Raw genomic sequence first — 24,236 nt, 5'->3', positions numbered from 1 at the left:
TATTGCCTTCATGTTAATTTCCTTATATGCATCATTAATAGGTGACAACTTCTCGAATTCGGAGTGCTCCACCAATATATTTTTGTTCCTTTTGCCTATACTATGTTTCTATGTTGGCACTACTTAGATAACGACAAATAGGGAGGTCAGATTCAAGGTATTCTTTGTCTCTTGCCATGGGATTTATATGAGCTAAGCCGGATGAGCATGTGTACGCACATTTTCATGGACAAATCTTCACGTAATATAGACAATTTAACATGCTTAATTAGGGGTTAGCATCATATTTGAATAAGAGTTAATCTCGTATCCCATCATCTGTTACTTTAGTTTTCTGACATATAGTCGGTATTGATTCTTAGATTGTTTTAGTTGAATGGCGTCGAGATGGATTAAGCCTTATGCAGTACAAGATATTTCAATTATTCTATCCAAACATTTAAAAGTAAAGACAATTTGACTGCAAGTAATTCAAATATTATGCATTTTAATTTTCTTAAAATTGTTAAATCCTCTCATCCGAACATAACGTTAGTGTAAGAGTGTATAGAGAAAGTGTTTTTTCTTCCTACACTTCCATGCTTTCTCCTTGTATCTCTATGATTAGTTTAAAAAATATTGTTTCTGTCCCACACCGCGTGTACTATAACCAAAAGAAGAGAGAAACTAATTCTGCTACTTATAAAACTAAGACAACAATCAATCAAGAACCAATTTGAATTTTCTAAAAAAAATACAAGGAAGAATACAATCCTCAGCAATAGAAAGTTCTAAATCAATCTGTCTACATTCTTCAAGTATTGTAATGGTATACAAAATCAATTGACCATCTTTACCGAAATGTTATATAACCAAAACATTAGTTGTAACAACAACACCATTCAATTCAGAGTAATACTAAAGCCGAGAATGACTATGATCTAACAAGAAAGCCAAAAGTTAAAAGACCACAAAATCAAATTATAGAATAACTTCTTCAAGCCACCATGCAAGCAATATCATGCTAGCAGAGATAATAAATTGACAGCTTGAGTGTGAATATCTTCCCTATCAGCATGGTCAGTTTATGGAAAAACTTTGAACAATAATGAAACATAACTAGAAACATCAGTATATGAGCAATTTTATTGCTGCTGAGGCCCTGAAGTTGATGTTCCAGTTTCAGCTGGGGCAGTTGCAGCCTGTCCAGACCCTGGCTGCATAGAATGCTGATAAGGATGACTTGCAGCTGGTGGCTGTGGTGGAGGCCCAGCAGCATTGTATGGAGGTGGATACTGATGATGATAAGGGGTAGCTGGAGGCATATAACCATATGGAGGATAATACTGATGATGATATTGACCAGGTGGAGGAGGCATCAATGAGTGGGGATAATGTTGCATCTGCTGCTTTTCCAAACTAAGCTTGTTCTCCCCTGACCCAGAAGGCCCACCAGGAGGACCATCTTGGGATGGAATAAGAGCACCCATTCTTTGAGGGTCCATTGATGGGTAGTAGCTTCTTTCCTGCTGAGGAGGTAGTGGATTGTTATAGTAAAGCATTCCTTGGGTTTGGTCCTGGTTCTGCTGCTGTGATATAACTGCTCGAGGCAACAATCCACTGTGAGCTACAGAAGCCTGCTGCCTTGCTTGATCAGAACCGTCAGACTCAGGTTTTGAGTTCTGAGGCCTGCCCCACATCAGCTTTAGCCTTAGGCCCTTAATAACCAATTTGTTGGAGAGTTCTTCTGCTGCTTTTTCTGCACCTTCCCTGGTTGTATATGTTACAAAAGCACAAGCCCGTTGGAGAACCATTTTGATGGATTCAATTTCTCCATGGGCATAGAAGTTATCCCGTAAATCCTGCTCCGTGACCCTAGCATCAAGTCCACCAACATAAAGTGTTTTAATGCTCTCATCCTCAGGAGCCTCCAGAGTGGCCATCTCTCCTGCCTTGCCAAGTAGCTTCAAAGCCACTGGATCATTCACTCTGAACATTTAAAAGCATAAATGGAAAATTAACAAAGTCAAAAGCATGAAGCAATATTTAAAATGTCAGCAAATATGCAACTATAACATCAGTGTTCGTAGCCACAAGGAAATCATGCAGAGAAAACTAAGAATAAGTTGAACAATAGTTTAGCATGAGATTGAAAAAGAATGATCATGAAGGCAAGATTAGCCGTTCTATTTCACTAAAAAGAACACAATAAAATACAAGAGTTTAGCCACATATAGAAGAAAGCTAAATTCAAAGTAAATGGCAGTTACTAACTTAGTAATAAATAAAAATCCCCTCACTTCTGAAACTCGAATGTTAATGTCAAATAGTGGTTAATAAAGCTCCTGCAGGCAGAACTATCAAACGACTTTGCTGGAAAAATAAGTTAACCTGCAAACTTGTTATCTTAGCTATGCGGCAGCTCATCACACAGAACCAACATAAAAGAACTAAGTGAATGCCTAATAAACCAACGACCATAACAGAATGAAAAATGCTTGAGTTGCTTCCCAGTGCCAAAAATACAAACAGAACAATTAAATTGGAATAACAATTGAAAGAGAGATCAAGTAAGAAAGTCAAAAGCAGATAAAGTCATTTTCAACCATGCATACCCATAATAACGATCTTTAATATTTTGTTGAGACAACTCCCCAGTAACTGGCATCTCATGTCGATAAGGGCACTCAGCTCCTCTGGTACACTCACCCCTTATGTAGAAACTGCAAACATGTGCTCGGTTTCTCTTGTAATACGGTGTTGTCCTTTGAAGCTTCATGATAGTATCATTTGGGTGTACTTTACCGTAAGAGGATTCATAATCTATACCAGCTCTAGCCTGCACCATCCTTTCATTCTTAGTAAAAAGATCTTCATGGAGAAATGACCAAAGAGAAGTAAAAAATAGTACAGCTTTTAAAAAAATAATAATAATGAAAATTTAAAATTATCATAGCTTCTGTCAATTGAGTGTGTGAAAATCAGAGTTCTATGGTTGAGGTATTCAGCATTAGAAATATAAAGGAAAAAAATGCCAGGATATTACAAAATCCATGCAAGTCACAGAAATAACAATTCATTCACAACTAAATATAGATTGACCCTAAACCATGACTACTATGATTTTTTTTTTTAAAGGAAAATCTTGACTAGGATCAGATAAGATAGATAATTTCAGGTGGAAACTACGCAAAACTGGAATTGAAATAACCCCAGTTTAAAGAATGTCAGAGTTGAATATATACACTAGTATAGCCAATAAGATAAAAAGAGGTAGTTAAAAGGTTTCTGCATGACACAGAAGAGCACACTCAGATTATGAGCAAGTTCAAGGATTAGCCTAAACTATCAGGAGATGGTCATTTGTCATCCAAAACAAGGAGCAACATCTAGCATCTTGATTATCAAACTAGTTATAGCATCAAAACACCACTATTTTCTAATCAATAATTAGATTCAACTATAAATATGACTTAATTTAAGGAAAACATACCTTACGGTCGTGCTCTTCAGCAAAATACTCCCTATTAACATCGCTCTTTGGTATGGCATCATTGGAATCAATACTCAGAGCAGTGTCCCGAACTTGAACTGGTAGTCCGTATTCAAGATCCAGAAGGCACACTTGACAGACATTTTTCAATTTACTGCATGTTTGACAGATCTCAGTTTTCTTATATCTTGCATCTCGACCAGGTCTCCATCGAAAAACAGTGAATGGCCGTGTACATATCTTGCACTCCTTGTCATACTCTGCTCTGGTCTGCATGTAGAGATAAACAAAATACAATTAAACATACAATTGAACTCCCACAATCTCATCTTGAATAAAACACGCTGAAATCTGAAAATTATCAATTATGCACATTCATGGATACTCTCAAAACAACATGATTTTTCATAATAAATCAGGAAATCACCAATTTCATATAATGATAGTTTCAAATAGTGATTGACAAAACTAGTTTTCAATACAACCAAATGAAAATATTAAAAAACGATGACTTAGTTTAAATTACCAAACAGTGAGTGGACCATGAGAAAACATACTCGTTACTCAGTTTTATTTTCAAGAATCTCAAAATTCTACTGAATTTGAAAGCAAATACCTAAAATGGCTCTTCCACTAAAAAAAGCCCAGTAATTCTACAACAATTCAGGATATCAATCTCACAAGTTGAAAACTGTTCTAGCCAAAGAAATTAAGAGACCTTTAGCTAGAAGCATTCAATGTGTTTCCTATGTAGTGATGGTGTAGAGGTCTATTTATAGACCTAGAAATGGTTAATATCCACCCCTAAAAGGGTAGTAGTAGGCCTTAAGTGTAAAAACACGTAAACTTGTGGGGTTGGGCCTCAAACTACCTTCATGAGGATAGTTTAACTAAGGTAGACTTGTTTTCAATGTACTTAAGCCAACCTGCGACATCGGCTGCAGTTCGATTAGTCCTTATAAGACATCATCCAATGTCCGCTTTGACTGGCCAGTACAATTACCATGACTATCAACACACTGCAAGGCGCAACCTACCTATAACTATTCCACAAATTCACTATTCAATTCTTAAATGCACATGACGAAGGTCCATATAGTAAATCAAACTCAGTTGTTCCTTCAGCCTTTCATTTCCCGAACAAACACAATAATCAGAATATCATACGTAGGACAAGTGATTCACAGTCATATAATCACCTAAACGCAAATACCAGTGATTGCCACGCAATTAAATACCAAATAACAATCACTAACCCGTTCAATCCCACAAAAACAAAACAGAAGCATTCGAATATTTAAAAAAGCTAAGAAGATAAGAAGATTGGAAATAAACCATTCGAACGTATGGGCTGTCGCCGAGGCAGGATTCGCAGATAATCGGAAAATCGGAGCGCTCCCAACCGTCGGCTTCGTGGTCTCTGAGCAACCTGTGCGCCATGATTGGGTTAGGGTTTCACAATAACCCCTTCCTCGTTGAGCCCCAAAATCCAATGTGAAGAAGAAAGAAGAAAGCAGAAGGAGGAAAGAAGCAGATATTGCGGTCTAAACCACAATTCAAAATCAAATGCTTATGGGTTTGGTGATGAGATATTTGATTTTTATATGCTTCAAGATATTTTATAGGTTTTTTTTTTTTCTCTCAAGAAGATCTCAAACACTTTCACAATAAGATATTCACTTTTATGGGATTCATATATCAATTTTTATAGTTTTTCTTGAGCTTTTATAATGGCTTAAAATTTGTAAATTCATATATTTCTATGTTTGTTTGTAGGTAATAAAGTTATATATTTGAAGTTGAATTTTCTTCAAAAATAAGAAAATGATGAACGTGTGGAGATAAGATAATAAAGAATTTCTTTAGAATAATTTTTTTATACTTTTCAAATTTTTGTGATTTTTTTATATTTTTAATATCATTTCAAACATTCTTATTTTTCCAATGCATTATTAAACATCTTAAAAAATCCTTTTAATTTTTTAGCATCCAAAAAATCAATTATCATCGTAGACATAACAACAAAAATTAATAAATTAATAAACTTCAACTTCAAATTTTTACACCACCAAAAACAATATTTATTTTATTTAAAACATTTATATTTAGTTTGAATTCAAAATTATAAAATTATAACTATATTTTCTATTATCAATTTTTTTTATTTTACAACAAACGAATAATAAAAAATTAATTTCAAATCATATTACAAAACCAAATTTTATTTATCCTTAAATAATTTTTTTATTTTCTTCCCTCTCCCAAACGAATTTGAATTTTATTCTCAATATTTTTAATTAATTATTTCAATTTTCTTTTCTCTAGTGTCTTTTCTTTTTTCATTTTTTTTCTTCCATCTCTTTAAACAATTTCAAAAAATCTTTTAAGATTTGGCACAGAATTTCGTTACAAGCAATCACCACCACTTGAAAATGAATAAATACATTCTCTATCATACTTATAAGGGTATTATATGAATTAAAAAAAAAGTATGGAAGTGCAGGAAGAATATATGAATTGCACCATATCAATTTCAACCAACACTCGATTTTCCACTAAAATAACAAAAATGTCCCTGTGAAATGAGAAAAATGTCACAGTGAAATGACAAAAATGAATTTAAATGAAAGGAGGTGCACATAAAAAAAAAGGCAAATGCTTCCTACACCCAATCATTTTTAACCTGCACCCAACATATTTTTTTAATTTCCAAAAATGCCCTTAATTCCAGAAATAAAAATCCAGAATTGAAAATAATATATTCCAGAAAAATAAATCCAGAAGTGATTATTGAGTTTCGAAAATAAAAATCCAGAAACAAAAATTAATTTCTATTTCGGACAAAAAAATCTGGAATTGAAAAATAATACATTCTGGAAAAAAAAATATGGAAAAGAAATTATTGTATTTCGGAAATGAAAATCTGGAAAAAAAATGAAAAATCCATTCTGAATAAAAAAATCCATAATATAAAATTTTGTTCTGGAAAAAAAAATCCAGAATACATATTTTGGAAAAAAAATTTAAGGACAGTTTCGTCTTTTCCTTTAGAATCGGGTGCATTCATATGGTGCCGGAAGCAATTGCCAAAAAAACTTCTAATTTTTGTTTTCCATAATGCATTTGTTGATTTTGTATTCTGGTATGTATTTTTTTCCATTTTGAATTTATTTTGTCAACATAAGATTTTGATTTTTAAAATTTTTTTTTTTAATTCTGAATTTTTAAATTTGGAATAGAGGATAATTTTAAAAAATTTAAACGATGATAAAGTATAAATTCAAATTGATATACTGCAAGAAGAATCTGTATTTGTCTACAATGAGCTTGAGTACAAGTGCATTTGAGAAATTTATTCTAGAGAAAAAAATCACAAAAATTTGAAAAGTATGAAAGATTTATTCTAAAGAAATTCTTTATTATCTTATCTCCATACGTTCATCATTTTCTTATTTTTAAAGAAAAATCAACTTCAAATATATAATTGTATTACCTACAAACAAACATAGAAATATATGAATTTACAAATTTTAAGCCATCTATAAAAGCTCAAGAAAAACTATAAAAATTGATATATGAATCCCATAAAAGTGAATATCTTATTGTGAAAGTGTTTGAGATCTTCTTGAGAGAGGGAAGAAAATAAAAAATTATTTAAGGATAAATAAAATTTGGTTTTGTAATATGATTTGGAATTAATTTGTTATTATTCGTTTGTTGTAAAATAAAAATAAAATTGATGATAGAAAATAAAGTTATAATTTTAGAATTTTGAATTCAAACTAAATATAAATGTTTTAAATAAAATAAATATTGTTTTTGGTGATGTAAAAAATTTGAAGTTGAAGTTTATTAATTTTTGTTGTTATGTCTACGATGATAATTGATTTTTTGGATGCTAAAAAATTTAAAAGGACATTTTAAGATGTTTAATAATACATTGGAAAAATAAGAATGTTTGAAATGATTATTAAAAATATATTGGATTTGAAACAATTTTCTATAAAAATTGAAAATGATTAATAATAAATATAGGGTTAAAATTAAGAAATGATTCACAGTTTGAATGAAATATTTTTTAATAAAATAAACTTATTTTATATATTTACTAGACTATATTAATAAGTTTATGTGATAATATTTGAAAACAAAGTTATATAAAGAATACATATATCTTTGGTACTTAATAAAGAAAACTTGAATAAGTGATGATTAACTGAAATATAATTTATTAATAATTAAAGTTGGAATGAGAGAAAATACATGAACTTGATGTGACATATTTATTGAAATGAAATTGTTCTTGCTGGTTGACCTGGTCGTCGGACTCTGAGAGCAGATCGTGACTCTGTCTGTTTTTACTGGAATTTGTTCTTTCCCTGGGATGTTGGAATACGATTCCGTTTGAAACAGAGGGAGTCCTACATGTTGATTGCACTCTGACGATCAAGTCAGTACTGGGCTTATAGAAACAATAAGTAAGTAAGCAGTTTCACTCTTAGAAATAGTATACCTTTACGAGGGATCTCAACCCCCTTTTATAGATTGCCTTTAGGTTACCTCATTGTAACAACCCTTCTCGTACCAGAGTCGTATCTTTAGTAAAATTAGGTTTGCTGGAGGACATTATGTTGTTACACAATCTTAGCGCAACAACCGCACAAAATCTTCCTCTTTGGAGTGCAAATCTTAACAGCATGACCGCTAGGGTACCAACTCATGTACCAGCATCACGAGACCCATCTGTTACTGTGGGCGCCCTAGTCATTACATATCATGCATGCAGCTTTCCCCTAAAAACCCTAGCGTTCTTGGGCCTTGGCGTCTTTAGGGGATATTTACTTGTGTTAGACCCGAATGTACTATACACACCACATGCACTTTCTTACTGACTAGGCCTTTCACACACACACACACACACACACACACACACACACACACACACACACACACACACACATATATATATATATATATATATATATATATATATATGTACGAGTTTCAACACACGCATCTCTGGGGGCCCATTTACATGGCCCACTATCTCGACCAGACCACCGAGCCGACCTGCTCCATAGGTGACGATGTCCGATGCCTAATGACGATGTCTGGTCCAGTACAAAAACTGATACATATCCAGTTCAGTTTGGATCTATTTATGTTGTGATGGTTAATGTAGGTACTATCTTCGAAGTCTCAAATCAGTTCATTAGGTGTTATCTTGTATAAATCTTTCATTTGCACAAATATTTCAATGTTGATGGTTAAGAAGTTAAGTACTTTCCCAACGATTGATCATTTGTGTAATGTCAATATTATTTTGTATTTCTAAGTCGTGTACTAGTTTTCAATTAAGAACTTTATTAGACGTTGTTATTTGATTTTTGAAACTTATTTTCGATCTTCATATCTAATACTTTGGATATGGTTTCAAATAGTTGATTGAAAGAACACTTATTTGTAGTTGTCATTGTTTTAGGGGCTGCAACATTTGCATGTTAGATCGTAACCATGCAAACTATTTGACTCGTTGGATAAGTCCTTCGTAGTAGAATATTGCTTTAGTGGAATTGATGGGGTTTGGATTTATAGAGGAGCTCATAATGGGTGAGTTTATAAGCCTCATAATTTCTTCAATAGATATTATTAACTTGGCATAAATTCAATCATTGTACGAAACGAAAATTAGGACTTACAAGTGTGTTAAGGCACTAGACGGATTAATCATTGTTAAGCATTCTAGCACCCCAATAAACGATCTCATGAGGATAAGAACATCTATAAAGGTTTTGATGATAACAAACACTATAAGGTGTGATAAGTTTTATAACAAAGTCATTTCATGTGCAGAACTTTAAATAAATACATTAAACAATTTATTAAGATTGAACCTGTTAGACGATCTCTTAGAGTTTAACTCGTTAAACGGTCTAATTGTGTTCAAAAGAGTTACATCATTCTACAATTTCAACACACTAGACGTTCTCACAATGATTAACATGTTAGATGGTCTCACTGTGCAATAAGGGGAAGAGAGAGATGATTTTTGAGGAGGGAGACTAGGTTTGGCTTCACCTTAGAAAAGATAGATTCCCTAATAAGAGGAAGTCTAAACTTAGTCCCCAGGGTGATGGTCCCTTCCAAGTCCCCAAAAGAATCAATAATAATGCATATCAAATTGACCCGTCTGAAGAATATGGAGTACATACTACCTTCAATGTTATGGATCTAACACCTGTTGCAGGTAGTGTAGATGAAGAGGCAGAAGCATGTGATTTGAGGACAAATTCTCTTTAAGAGGGAGGGTATGATGGAAGATGCCCAAGCTCAGACCCTAGTTCAGGCCCAACAACTAGGTCCATGGCAAAAATGATTCAAGAAGATTGTGACTCTGTTATTGATGGCAGAGAAAATTTTCTTTATATGTTCAAAGAGGACCACAAGAAGTAAAGCCCAAGCCATGGGAGCTAGTTTCTTTATTTGTAATTTTAGTAGAATGGGGTTCCTTTAGCATAATAAGGGAGGTGTGTTTATCATTGTAGCTTGAGTAGAGCCTTTTAGGGTAGGAAAATAATCTAGCTTCCTGAACTTTGCTCCTAGGGTGAGGCATTGACTTTAGTCAATACCCTAGTAGCCCCTCTTTTGTGTATTTCCAATCCTACCCTTGCTCTCCAAGGCACCATCTTCTATAAATAGGGTGCTTTGGCTCATGTTTTCTAAGATCAATTTATATGAGTAAATGCTGCCAAATTTTTGCAAGCTTCTACTCCCTTGTCTACCCTCTCTAGGTTAGACATCTTGATCCTTCACCTTTCTCCAAGTGATGTGGCCCAACCAATCACTCTCCATACATTTCATGCACCTACAAGGAACCCATAACTCTATATGAGCCATCCTTGATCCATCACCTCCATTGCTTCTGTCACCTTCACCTCATTATTCAAGAAGAACAACCCATCATTTGGTATCAACCCATCACCACCTTTATAGGTACACCAAGTATTCTACACCTCGGTAACCTACTATTCTTACACCTTTGTAGGTCACCCAATATTCTTATACGTCGGCAAGTCACCAAGTATTCTCTACCTTTCCATGCACACCAAGTATTATCTTCCTCTATAGGTACAACAGTGTTTTCTGCCTCTCTAGGAAATCAGTCATAACCTTCCCCTAATATTAAAACCCCTTTTAAGAATGAGAAAACCTCTTTATTGAGAGAACATTAAAATTTACAAGTGTATACACTTCACAGCGTGAAAGATTTACAAAGGTTTAGCTCACAACCCAATCTCAATATTTCACTCTTCTAAGCATATGTAAACAATATAAGCATTATCTCTAACTCACAACTGAATATTACTTTATGATGGATTTTCTTTTTCATTGTATATACATTCATTGTTGGGCTTTTCATCTTCAATATCTTTATAGTAATTGTTCAAGCTTTGTGTTCTTCATTATAATCATTAGATGCTCAATATAAAAACCTTTACTTTGATTGATCTTTGTGTGTCTTGAACAAGTAAGCATTTCAAACTCTTTCTTTATATTCTTCAAATGTGAACATTGAGGCTTTAATTCTCATTACTCGAATTACTCCACAGTCGGCGAAATGTCGAACTATGAGCATAAAATCATGAAGGCACGGATAAACGTCCAATTATTTGGGTGTAGCTGGATTTAGCTTGGTCAATAGTTCTTTTTCAAAAATAGATAAAGATAAACGGAGACAACCTTTTTTAAAGAAGGTGGCATAGAAAAAACAGAATGGACCCTCGGGGTCCGACGACTCATCACAACAGATAAGTTCTCCCTCTCTACACTCTACTACTTTGACGTGACTTTCAAGTTTTTTGCTAAGAACACACCCACCCTCTCTCAGCTCTTTAATTCGTAGATGGGTTGTGTAAAAAGAGACCTATTTAAGGAGTCTTTCTTAGCCTAGGGGTATGCAGTATTATAATCCATCAGCAAATATCAGCTAAAACATAAAACACATGCAAAATACGAAGGTAGTTTAGACAAAAGCATAAGAAAGATAGAATCAGCACATAATAGAAATGAGTTTCTTGTAATGCAAATAAAAAATGAATGGATGATTTTCATTAGGGGAGTTAAGCGGCATACCTAGTGTGATGGTGGTAAACCTGGTACGACGGTGGTGAGTGGTGGCACAAGAGGAAGAAAGGAATGTCGAAGAGAAATTTTGGAAGAGGGAAAGGCTTTAAAAGCAAAGGGAAATGGAAATGTGGCAAAAATGGAGGCTCGAGAGGAGTATATTCGAAAAAATAGAAGTTAAAACGGTAGGATTTCTCCACCGTTGATACCGCGCCACGTGTACACCCTAGATTCAGTGTGGTGAGACGTCTCATCATAAATGCTTCAGAAACCGCGCCTCACCTACCCTTTGAGGAAACGTCGTGTCAGCCACCAGTACTGAAAAGCCTCCTTGCCTAGTCAAGCTTGGCTCGAGCCTGAGGGGGCTTGTGTACTGGCCAAGAGTATAAGTCAGTTCGACCTACACACTTAGGTATGGTCAGGCCGGTAGTATAAGTCATGCTTAGCTCGGTATGGGCCCAATAACTCGTTGCAGAGGTAGCACAAATATTTTGTTTGGTATACGTGGAAAAGATAATTAAAAACAATAAGAGGAATAGGTGAATTAGTTGAAGCATATTAATAAATAAAGGTCAAAGGGGTTAAGAGTGTTGGTACCCGAAAAATAATAGGTACACATTAATCGAATATTGTTACTGTTGAACCATGTTGAATTATGTTGTGTTAAAGATTTATATTCTGAATGTTGAAATTATATTCTCACTGATGAAAGTTGTTGAAGGAATGTCTATAAAAGGGGTTTATGACCTCGGTAAAGGTATATTTTTTTCTAAGTCCTACATTGATATACTTATAGTTTGAATGCTCTCACTGACTTGATCGTCGAAGTGTGATTAACTGGTAGAGCCCCCTTCGTCCCAGTGGAGCAGCATCTCAGAACACCAATTGGAGACAAATCAGAAGCGGAGCTCACACATTCAATCCAACCATGGTCAATAGACGAGAACACTATGATTTAGGCCTTTTCTCAGCATCATTTTGAATCTCTCCCATGTCTCATATAAAGCTTCATCTGCTCCTCGTCTGAACATAGAGATTTCAGACTTTTCTTTGATGTAACGAGAGATTGGAAAAAATCTTTGTAGAAATTTTTCCTCTACATCTTTCCAGCTAGTGAGGCTCTGATTTGGATGTGATTTGAGTCATTCTTTAGCTTTACTTACGCATATAAGGAAACAAACGCATATAAACATTTTCAATATCACCTGATTGAAAGCCCATTATTCCCACCAATTCATAAAATGTAGCCAAATGTGTTTATGGATCCTCATGGTCCATTGTTGTAAATTGATGGGAACTTATGAGACTAAGAAAAGCAGGTTTCATCTTCAAGGCCTTGGTGGTAAGAAAAAAAATGGAGAAAATGCCTTGACCCTTGGTACATGGCATAATCTCTAAGTGTCCTCCTACGAGGTGGTGCTTGCTCTTATGCCATGTTGCTTTCCTCTTGAAAAAAAATTAGTGAGAAAAGAAAAAGTGGTTGAGGACTCTTATCTAGTGTCTCATTGCCTCTCTTTTGTCTTTGTCTCTTTTTTTTTCTTTTGGCTGCCCTTTCAATCTCTGCTTCAAATAATAATTGGTCTCTGAAAATTTGACCTCTCAATATCATATATGACACTTAAATCAAGGCTTAGCACAAACATTCACTAGTAGTAACAAAAAAAAAATTCTTCTAAAATTTAAAAATAAACAGAATAAAATAAATTCAAATTAAAAAAATAATTAAATTCAAAATAAATCTGAAAATAAGTTAAGAAAAATAAAAGCATATTTGAAAATTAAAAATAAACAGAAATAAAATAAAAACGAAACTGTAACAAAATTAAAACAATAAACAAAAATTAAAGATTTATTAACAACAAGAAAAAGTTAGAATATTAACACTATTTAGGAATTTATACTAAAAAATTAAACTATTCCCCGACAACGGCGCCAAAAACTTGTTGACTTTCTACGACAAGTGCACCGCGTTGTTAGAAGTAATAATTTTTCCCTAATGACGGATATCGAACCCACAAGGAACAATTGAATAATCAAGTAAAAGATTAACTAAATATAAAGCAGAATAATAAAAGTTTGTTGAAAGTTGTTATGTTGGCAATGATTAATAAGAAAACAAGTCAAAGAGTTTGTTGTTTAAATTAGAAAAATAGAGATTGGGGTTCATCTTTCTCATTCTTCTGTACTTTTATTAGCATGACAATATTGTGTCCTTTGATTGATATTGATGCCCATATAAAAATCCTTTATATCGATTCCTCGCATATAAAATTATTAAGAAGCTTCCTAAATATCGATTCTTCGCATATTTATAAAAACAACTTATCAGTAAGATCAGACGTTGATAACAATTAACATTTCAAATCTATTCCTAGCATTCAAATATGTTAAACATTATCATTTGGGTCAGAAACTTAGGAATGCTTTCCAGTCAAATCTAAATTTTGAGATAAAGGTAAACAAGCATTCCTAACAAAATGATAATACCAATCATCAATTAAGAACAAAATATTATGTTTAGATATCACCTCAATAAATAAGACCTTGAACAAATTAATCTCAATCCCAAAGGATAGAATTAGCCACACATGATGGCGGTTACAAGTAGGGAGACCAAGAAAACAAGATTTCAGATGTTTCTCCTTGATGACTATCTCTTCTAGGGTTTTCTAACACCTTCTATTGGGTTACAATTCACTCAATGGTTTTTCCTTTCAATCTTACACGTCTAGGGTTGTGCCTCAAGCCTTTTATTAAACCTAATTTGCTTGGGCTTAAGTGAATTCTCGTTTGGGCGTTAATGGACTCGCTTGGGCAAGTAAAACGTATAAAGGCCTGACGTTACTAGACCAATCTCGTTCAAGCGAGAATGAGCTCACTTGATCGAGATCCACTGGTGGCATCTTGACTTTTTGTGAGTTTGGGTCAGCTTTGGTGATGCTGGTGCATTCCAATTTTCCCTTTTTAGCTTTGTATATTCTCCTTTAGCCCAATTATCTTCATTTTTCCCTAGAATCCTGAAATTAACACAAATTTGGGAATAAAACATTCTTATTTAAATTAAAATCACAAAATACATAAAAAAGTATAATTTCATAAATTATGGGTTATTTTATACTTATTTTAGCTATTAAGACCCATAAGCGCCTATATTTTAATATGAAATGTTACTAAAATTTGACACTTATCAACGGTCCAATTTTAGTGTTTTGTAAGATACAACATAACCGTCTAATAGGTTATTCTTAATTGTTTTTGTTAAAATTTTGTTTGCATCATAAGTTTTTCTTTGTTATTTTTGCTTTGTTAATAAGCATTTTGTTGATTAGACAATGCCTTCCTTGTGGTTTAACATGTCTTTTTACATAGATTTTCTTTCTATTTAAACTTTTCTTTGATTTTACTTTAGATATGTTATTCTTAATTTTAAATTTTGGTTGTTTTTAGAAATTTTTGCATAAGACGATTATCATTTTCTATAAAAAAATTTAAACTTGTTTTCTTTTTCATCAATCTAACTAAGTTTTGAACCTAATTGACTTGTTTTTTTTTTTGCTAAAGTTAATGAGGTTTTCATTAAAAATTAATCACTAAATCAGTTTTTTAGAATGAACCTTAGTGAGGTTTGACCTTACTCCTTTCTTGTGTGTGATTCACTCATGATGGTAAGTATTCCTGAACTTTAATTGACTTTCTATGATATTATTCTTACACATGCACTTTTGGAATGATTTAGGTCATTCTTGATTTTTAGTTATTTAGCCAATCTGTCATTCACCCTTGTATACCCCTTTGAGCTTTATAACCATTTTTTTTATCTTTAGCTCATCACACGCCTCAAAACGTGAAAAACCATGATAAACCTAACCCGAAGTTTTGAGGAGCTTTGGAATCGTCTTGGAAATTGGTTAAAAATAAGTGTGAGGGTATTACCTTAAGCTTTATGGGAAATAAATGAATGAGAAATTGTGTTGTAATGAAGAAATTCAAAAAGTAGTCTAAAAAAGATCAAAAGCTAAGAAATTTGAATCAAAAAGAGAAATTGTGGTCTAAAAATATATAAAGAAATGATAGCAAAAAGAGAAATTGTGGTCTAAAAATATATAAAGAAATGATAGCAGAAAAAGTAAAGGTGAAACAAGGAATTTTGTTCTAAAAGCAAAAAGAGGTAGCTTCCTACTTATTTTTTAAAGTCCAATTCCCCATTGTTCTTCAAATACTTTCAGGTGCTTTAGCCTTGAACACTTTCTTTTTGATCTTGAGTAGCATGTGTCTTGTGTAGTGGAAATTAGTGGCTTTTCAAGCCTATGGTGATGCTTATAATTCATGATGTGCTTTGAGTGAAAACACCCACCTAAACACTTGATAGAATGAGTGATACACAAACCTTGATGAGGTTACCAATCCTGGTTCATATCTTAAATTGATTGAAATTCTTCTTAACTTTGGTGTTTAAAAAATGTATTGGGTAGATTCTTTAAACTCTGATTAATGAAAATTTTGTCTTGTTGTTTGCATTCACAATATTTGTTGTTTAGTTTCTTCTTATTTTGCATAAGAGTGCAAAAAGTTTTAGTGTGGAGGTGTGATAACTCTCTATTTTTCAATATTTTTCTACACTAATTTCATTTCCTTTAGTTTTTTATTTTGTTCTAATTTTCTGCAAAAACAAAGTTTTTACAAAAAAAAGTCTTAAAAATGACTTCTTGTAGCTTATATTTTCCTTGATTCGTCTAATGTAAATGTTTTGACCTTTTGAAGATCAGACTTGGAGTTGAAATTCACTTAGGAAGCTTGAACGAAGCTACTAAAGAAGGGAACTTGGAGACCGAAAGCTTAAATGATGAAAACATGTTGGAAACTTGCAGTAGAAGGTGATGGAGAACCATCTAGCCACCAAAAGAAAATTTGTTCAGAGTAGTGTAGGTTTTATTTGGACTTATTTTTGGGCTAATTTTCATGGACCATGTATTGGGTCAATTAGAGTAGGGTGTAAATAGGAAAAAAGAGTTTAGCTAGAGTTACAATTTGGCCTACTTGGACCTAATGCAACTCTAGAACATCTAGGGTGCACAAAGAAATGTCTAGAGTGCAAATAGAAAGCACGGAGTGACAAGGAATACATGAAGGTCCATATGCCATCCCTTCAATGGAGAGGATTTCCATCAATGAAGAAGGGCCACTTGTCAACCTCTAATTTGAGAGGATTTGCTCCAACGAGAGGAAAACATTTGTCACCATGGGTGTGAAGATTTTTTAGGGTTAAAAGTTGCACCTTGATTGCCTTAGCACTATAAATAAGTGTGCTAAGCCTCTTATAAATGCAACTTGAATTGAGTAAGAAATTTATGTCCAAATGTTGTTTCACTTGACTCAAGTTCACTCTATGTTAGCACCAATTTGTATGTCTAGCCTATGACTCTTTAGAAGTTGGTCTCACCTCTTCTAAACCTCTATTTCCGCAAATCAAATTCATCTTTCTAATCTGATTTCTATCATCCAGCTTTCGCATTTGCATCCATAAAACCCATTCAAAATTATAAACTCCAAAACAAGCAAAGATTCAAGATCGGGTTTGCATCACACACTTTAAAGTTTCTCACTTTCTACTCCTCTCCAAAATACAACTTTGTTTTATTCTGTAGTCCTAAGTTCGTTTACTCTTAGAAGTTTACTTGCTAATTTTGAGATCCTCGATTTAATGGGAGAAATGCTTGTTGTATTCTACTAGACTTACTGACCAAATGGTGAAATTAGTGCTATTTTCTCACAAATACTCTTTCAAAACAAACTTGCTGAACATAATTACAACAAAATGTTATTGCAATAACTAAGCATACTTATCTAAATATGTTGTAGATTTAAAGATTTGGGTACTGAATTTCGACTCAAAAACTTCTCTGCTACCAACCAGTTTCAACTCTGATTCTGAGCCATATATGGGAAAGATGCCAAACTCTTGTATGCTTGCTTCACTAGTTTCAAATATAAATGTTATGTTGCTGAAGAAATGACCATGCACTTCAGTTATTGTATCAAATTCATTGATGTCATGATACATATATAGCACGTGATTCGAAGTCAAACTTTCGTATTCCAACATTCTTTGGAACCTGCCAACCCTTATGCCATCTTGATAAACAGAACACGAAACTTCACTGAGCAAGAGTGATCCCTTAGAGAGAATGATGCAATAAATGAAACCGTACAATTCAATTTTCCAAAGACAAGGAATAGTCATTGAACTCCCCGTGGTGTGAAACCCACACTCATCACTCACATGTTCTCCAGGAAGTAAATACTCTTCATCATAACATCTTAGATAGTGTTTGCGCAAGTAGGGTATGCGACTTTGCAGCATGTGTTGTAACACCAGCCTTTGAGTCATGTATGAGTCTAGAGAAGTGCAATTACTAGCACTCAACTTCTCAAGAGATGGCGGAAGCATGGGCAAAGACACAAGTTTCTTACAATCATCTAACCAAAGCATTCTCAATGTTGAAAGGTTTTTTATGTTCTTAGCAGCATTAGATGCCAATACTGTGAGGGAGCCATAAATTCTTGGTTCATCTGTTAACTCTTGGAGATTGCAACACCCCGTTAGATTAAGAGCTTGAAGCTTCCTTTTGTGCCAAATTGATGATGGTATTGAGCATATAGCGGTGAAAGCTAAGCTCAATCTTGTCAGTTCCTCTGATGTCACTGAAAATTTCCTGAGTGATGAACAACCGTAGAGGTTTAGTACACGAAGAGATTTTGAATGGACTTGGACCTGACACAAGCTTTCACAATAGCAAAGAGAAACATTTTCAAGTTTTTCCGCCTTGGATAAGTCTGGAATCTCAATCAAGTCTCGGGATCCCCAAAGGTCAATTGTCTTCAAATTCACAAGGTTCTGTTAAAAAAATGTTAAATTCCAAATCATGAACCTCATCTAAAAGAAAAATTTGAATGAGACCATAAATGGGATTTTTATCATGATGGAGTTATTTTTTTTACTTTTTACTAAAATGGGATCCGTTTAAAAAAAATTACAAATTTAGGCAAGTCGTGCCAATTCGGCATGACTTCATATGTACAAATCGTCCCAATTAGACACGACTTCTGCCCTGTCATACTGAAGTCGTGCCAACTTGACACGACTTCTGCCCTGTCATATTGAAGTTGTGCCAACTTGGCACGACTTCTGCACGTCATAAATTTTTTTTATCTATGTATTTATTCATTCATAACACTCTTAGAACATTCATTTTCTTTATCTATGTATTTATTCATTCAATTCAAACATGATTCATACATAATTATCCAATTTTTTGTTCCTTAAAACTAACACTCTTAGAAAATTATGTATCAAATTAATTTTTAACATTACATAACTTACTACCAAATATATAAACAATAAAATTAAAAAAAACAAACAAAATTATGACATGGTAGAAGTTAGTATGACAGGGCAGAAGTCGTGCCAAGTTGGCACGATTTCAGTATGACATGACAGAGTCGTGTCTAATTGAGACGATTTGTGCATATGAAGTCGTGTCGAATAGGCACGACTTGCCTAAATTTGTAATTTTTTTTAAACGGACCCCACTTTGGTAAAAAGCAAAAAAAATAACCCAATCATGGTCAAAAACCCCCATAAATGTAGTACATTTAGCCAAACCTGAACACCATCCCAAAGCTTTTTAAGCTTGGTACAACGCATGCAAAGCTCTACAAGTTGTTCAGCACAGAAGTTAGATGGCAAAGACTCAAGACAGAATCCATCCCAATGAAGGTACCTCATTTTATGAGACAATGTATTGAGACCATTAGGAAGATACACATTAAATATGTTAAACTTGCTCCAACTATGGATTTTGAAAAATCTCACGTTACTCATCTTTGCCAGGAAATCAGAGCTCAAATAGAGATCCTCAATTAATTTAGACAAATCTAAAATTATGCCTTCGGTAACTTCACTTCCCTAAAAACAAACAAACCAAAGAGAATAGTCATTAGCAAGTAGCAGCTAAATTCTTAAAAGATACTTAAATTAACAAATAGAAGCAAAAATGTATTTAGTTTACCCTGTTATATTTGAAAACATCATGCACTTCCTCATGTTTCCACAACCGAGTTCTTCTTCCAGGGTCTTTGATACATTCTTGATGAACAACTTCCCAACCCATTTCTTGTATCAAGTCATGCATTTCTAGTTGATTGGCACCTGAAATTGTTATTAGAGCTCTATCCAGAAGGACTTCTATCCCAGATATTGCAGAAAAATCAAACGCTTCCAATATGTTTGTTACACGATCTCTCTGGTTTCCTCTAAAGAAGCATGCAATGTCTAGAAATATGTCCTTTTGAGAGTGATCTAAGCCATCATAACTTAATTTTAATACACTATGAATTTTCTTATTTGGAAACTTTTGGAGTTTTCTCAATTCACATTCCCATGCTGCCTTACTTCTTGAACCAAGACTTGCACCAAGAACTTTTAAAGCCAAAGGAACACCTTTGCAATAGAAAGTTGCTCTTCTTGATACTTCTTCATATCCATATTTAGGTTGCTTCTCTCTAAAAACAGTCAAACTGAAAAGTTGAAGAGAGTGATGAAAGCTCAATTCCTTTACTTCATATATTTTATCAACTTGGCTAAATATTTGCTTGTTTCTACTTGTAACAATGACTCTACTTCCGAGTCCCAAGAAATCAAAATCTTCAATCAGATTTTCTAATTGCTCTGAGGTAGCCACATCATCCAAGACTATGAAAACTTTTTTGCGTCCTAGCCTACTCAAAACAAACTAGGTTACTGAAAAGCCTGCATCATAACAATGATTTTTATTCCCTAACAACTCAGAAAAAAGTTTATTACGTAAAGCTTTTTCTCCGTGCTTGTCTGATTCTTCCCTTACATTTTCGAGGAAGCAATGACCTTCAAATTCGCCAGATAGTTTCTCATATAAAGCACGAGCAAGGCTGGTTTTACCTATTCCACCCATGCCCCATATTCCCAAGATTTTAACTTCATTTGACCCAACTTTTAGCAATGACTCAATCTTTTCATACTTTTCCTCAATTCCAACCAATCCTTTGTGGCAGTTTGGGTATATAGCAGCCATTTTTTGCAAAACATCTTCAACAATATCCTTAATGAGTTCAGATTCAACCCTTAAACATGAATAAATGATGTGTAGTTAGTCTAACAAATTAAAAAATAAAAGAAGTAACTATAAAAATATTACACATAATCTATGACCAACAATGGTAGTGCAGAAGAGCAACAAAATGTGTTGCAGATCATGGTGATATGACCAAATTAACCAAATTTTATGAGAATAAAAATTGCCTTTGTTTTTTCTATGCAGCAAGCTTCTTAAGCAAAGTATGAAAGGTGTTTATGTATGCTTAACTTAAAATCAAATTTGGCTTAATTTAGAACCAAACTTGGACTATACATACAACTTTACTCACTCTCAATTCATTTAGTTTACCTGTAAGTTTGAGAGTCATATGCAGCTAAATTGGCTGCTTCAGTGAGAGCAGCTTTCCATTTGTTGCACATGGGTTCTCCCTTATGAGTTACAAAAAATTTCTCATAGCTTCCAGTTTGCTTCCTTACATGGGATGGATCTATGTCATAGAACACTGGAATCACAATCTGTCCTTTTTCTTTCTTACATTCCATAATCTTGCTGAGTTCACCCAAGCACCACTTTGAGGAAGCATAGTTCTCTGAGAAGATCACAATAGATATATGGGAATCTTCAATTACTTGGGTGAGAGTTGTTGAGATCTCCTCTCCCTTTTCAAGACGATAGTCGATAAAGGTTTCAACTTCCTTTTGCTTCAAAGCATCATAGAGATGGCTTGTGAATTTCTTCCGGGTGTCCTCACCTCGAAAGCTTAGAAACACGTCATATCTTTTAGATGATACAACTGAAGCAACAACACCGATAATTTGCTGATCAACCATTATGAATTTCAAGTGTTGTACCTGTAATGATCATACTTCATACTCATACTCTTGCTCACCAAGGGGTGAATAACTAAACATTATTTAGCAAATTGATAGTGTGTGATTTTTGAGGTGTTTTGTGACTTATAAGTTAACTTTTCCTTCACTAGTAGCTTGCTTATCACTTGAGAAAACTTATGCTCCATTCATTCAAACATAAAAATTGACATCTGGAGGTCCCATAATCTATTTTCTCAGGAGGAATTCACATTCTTAAACCGTTCTCTTTGAATTAAAGCATGGGAAAACAAGAAGACATCAAAGTACTCAAATATTGAATGTTTTATTGTTCCTATTTGAAGGTAAAATTCAGAATAACTTACCCAGTGACCCAATCCAACTTCTTGCAACAGAGAAGAATACACTGATTATTTATTAAATACCAGAGCTTCTTGGGCACAACAAAGATAACTGCACCAGAATTTTATAGTTCATATAAATATATTAGATGAAAATGTTTAAATTACGTGGAAAAAAAATGAAAGAAAAATTAGAGGGCATGTGTCAATGTTGGTGGTGTCTATGTCATGGATGTTTCTTAGTTTCCTACGCAATAATGCACTCTAGACTTTTTGGCTATATAGAGCGCTGAGTATAAACATTTTTTTTTCTCATATTTTGTTTGAACCATGTATAATTTGGATGTCAACAAATTTTTTCATGTCTCTTTCCGAAGTGGTTTGGAAAAGTTAAGTAATTGTGTAATTTGTGAAGTAGAATCGGTACAAGTGTATGCTCATAGAATTTTCGTCCTTAATTTAAATGTTGTGGAATTTTCCTCTCAATTGAAATGTTTTATTGACTTTGCTTCATGTTGATTTTTCTCATAAATGTTTGGACAACTTTTTTTTAGGAACTTCTAATCGACAAAAGTAAAAAGAAAAATTTTAAAAATTAAAAAGTTTATAATTTCTAAAAGTTTCTTCTTTTAGACTGTGTTTGTTTCTGGTATTGTAAACGAAGACAAATTTAAAGGTGTGTTTCATGTTTGAATCTATGTGAGTGCAAAGAAATGAAGGTGTGAAAAAAAATGAATACCTTACGAAGAAAGGAGGAGAAAGCCGACATGACATAAATGATTTTACTCTTTTACCCTTCACTTAAAATCAATTCTAATTAAAATCTAATAGATTTTTTTTTTATTTTTTTAAGTTGATAATCGATTACACTTTATATATTCTTGACATATAATTGATTACCACATTTTTATTGTACTAATTTTGATTAGATAATGGATCATAGATTATTGTTTCATATGCTACCTTGCATGAATCATATACATCATATATACATGATATAAGCCCTAGATGGTGGGAAACTGTTTTGGATTTATTTAACTTCGCATAGGATTGACCATAATGCAATCCAACTAATAAATTTACAAATATTAAACTATTAAATATGTTAATAATGTTGCAACACCTAAACTACATACTCTGATTTTATGCAAGATTTTCTCTACCCATGATGAATAAAAAAGTTGCATTATTTTACATATTTTGACTAATTCAAAATAAATAAATAAAAAATCCATATATTTTAGAATTAGATAATTTATTTTATTGAGATATTTGATTAATAATATTTCTCAAACACTTTTTACTATTTTCAATATTAAAATATCTATTATAATGAAAACATTTATTTTTAATGACCTCTTCCATGTTTCGAAAATGTTAAGTAACTCTATTTTTTTCGAAAATAATAGTTAAGTACTGGAAATAATGCACAAATTTTTAATTAACTAAAATCTACACAAAAATACATCATATTTCATTATTCAAATATTTTTTTTTAAAAAAGGTAAATTTGTAAACTTACATTTTATACATTTTAAAAAAATTAAAATTTTTCTCACAACCATTACATCATTCACACACTTCAATCAACTTTTCTCACAAATTCACTCTAACATACCTCAATCCAAGCAGCCTCACTTTCTTCGAACTTTTATCTCAAAATCTACTATCTCAAATCCTCACACACCCCCTTCCAATTTGAAACACAACCTTTAGTGTTTTTAATTTATCCATAATAAATTTTAATCTATGAATAAATTCAATTTTACTTTTATTTTCTCTCTTAATTTTTTTTCTCTAAACATAATCTAAATTATAATATTTGTCCGATTTTAATTCTTTAATTATAATTCAAGTCTTGAAACATAAATGATTGAACGTAGAAGGAGGTAAGACCTTGTGAAAATATCAGCATATTGAAGATTTGAATTGATAGGAAGAAGATTGATCATACCTTGATGAAGCTTTTCTCTAACAATATGAGAGTTAATCTTAATGTGTTTAGTGCACTCGTGAAAAAATAGATTAAAAGTAATTTGTATAGCTGATTGATTATCATAGTAAAATAAAGCAAGTTGAAAATGACCAACATGAAGGTCCTGCATAAGATAATATAACCATTGTAATTCACAAGTTGTATAAGTTAAGATTTTGTATGCAGATTGTAGATAAACAGGAAAAATGATTACCAAATTCAAATTGAATTCCCCACTACGGTACCAAATTAGATCATAGTCATTTTATAATCAAATTAAATGTGATTTCAGTTTAGACCATATAACACAATGCTAAATCGTCTAACACCAAGAAGATAATAAAATAGATAGGATCAGTT

At 33.0% G+C, this 24,236-nt stretch overlaps 2 protein-coding genes across 2 annotated transcripts; both read right to left on the bottom strand.

Annotated features, from left to right (window-relative positions):
* Nucleotides 1-761: 761 nt before the first annotated feature.
* LOC137816902 (zinc finger CCCH domain-containing protein 40) lies at nucleotides 762-5,172 on the bottom strand. Its single transcript, XM_068620073.2, has 4 exons — nucleotides 4,808-5,172; nucleotides 3,473-3,742; nucleotides 2,595-2,818; nucleotides 762-1,968 (listed from the first exon to the last, which is right to left on the bottom strand). The coding sequence occupies exons 1-4, from the start codon at nucleotides 4,910-4,912 to the stop codon at nucleotides 1,125-1,127; spliced, it is 1,443 nt and encodes a 480-aa protein (XP_068476174.1). The 5' UTR covers nucleotides 4,913-5,172; the 3' UTR covers nucleotides 762-1,124.
* A 12,164-nt stretch (nucleotides 5,173-17,336) lies between these two features.
* On the bottom strand, nucleotides 17,337-21,692 carry LOC137816917 (disease resistance protein RUN1). Its single transcript, XM_068620092.2, is given in 4 exon segments — nucleotides 17,337-18,491; nucleotides 19,260-19,562; nucleotides 19,666-20,755; nucleotides 21,079-21,692. Coding segments are annotated over 4 exon segments (2,940 nt in total). The 5' UTR covers nucleotides 21,561-21,692; the 3' UTR covers nucleotides 17,337-17,426.
* Nucleotides 21,693-24,236: the final 2,544 nt, after the last annotated feature.

This window comes from Phaseolus vulgaris, chromosome 6, assembly GCF_051622355.1.
Source record: "Phaseolus vulgaris cultivar YP4 chromosome 6, ASM5162235v1, whole genome shotgun sequence".
In the NCBI taxonomy this organism is placed as follows: domain Eukaryota; kingdom Viridiplantae; phylum Streptophyta; class Magnoliopsida; order Fabales; family Fabaceae; genus Phaseolus; species Phaseolus vulgaris.
The sequence above is the reverse complement of the archived record's forward strand: the minus strand, read 5'-3'. Positions and strand labels throughout refer to the sequence as shown.

What these genes read in the sequence shown, in the direction of transcription:
- LOC137816902 (XM_068620073.2), bottom strand. Translation starts at nt 4,912, where the DNA reads ATGGCGCACAGGTTGCTCAGAGACCACGAAGCCGACGGTTGGGAGCGC. An exon ending in ACAGCCCATACGTTCGAATG is followed by an intron (nt 3,743 to 4,807) that starts GTTTATTTCCAA and finishes CTCTACATGCAG; the next exon opens with ACCAGAGCAGAGTATGACAA. An exon ending in CTGAAGAGCACGACCGTAAG is followed by an intron (nt 2,819 to 3,472) that starts GTATGTTTTCCT and finishes AGGATGGTGCAG; the next exon opens with GCTAGAGCTGGTATAGATTA.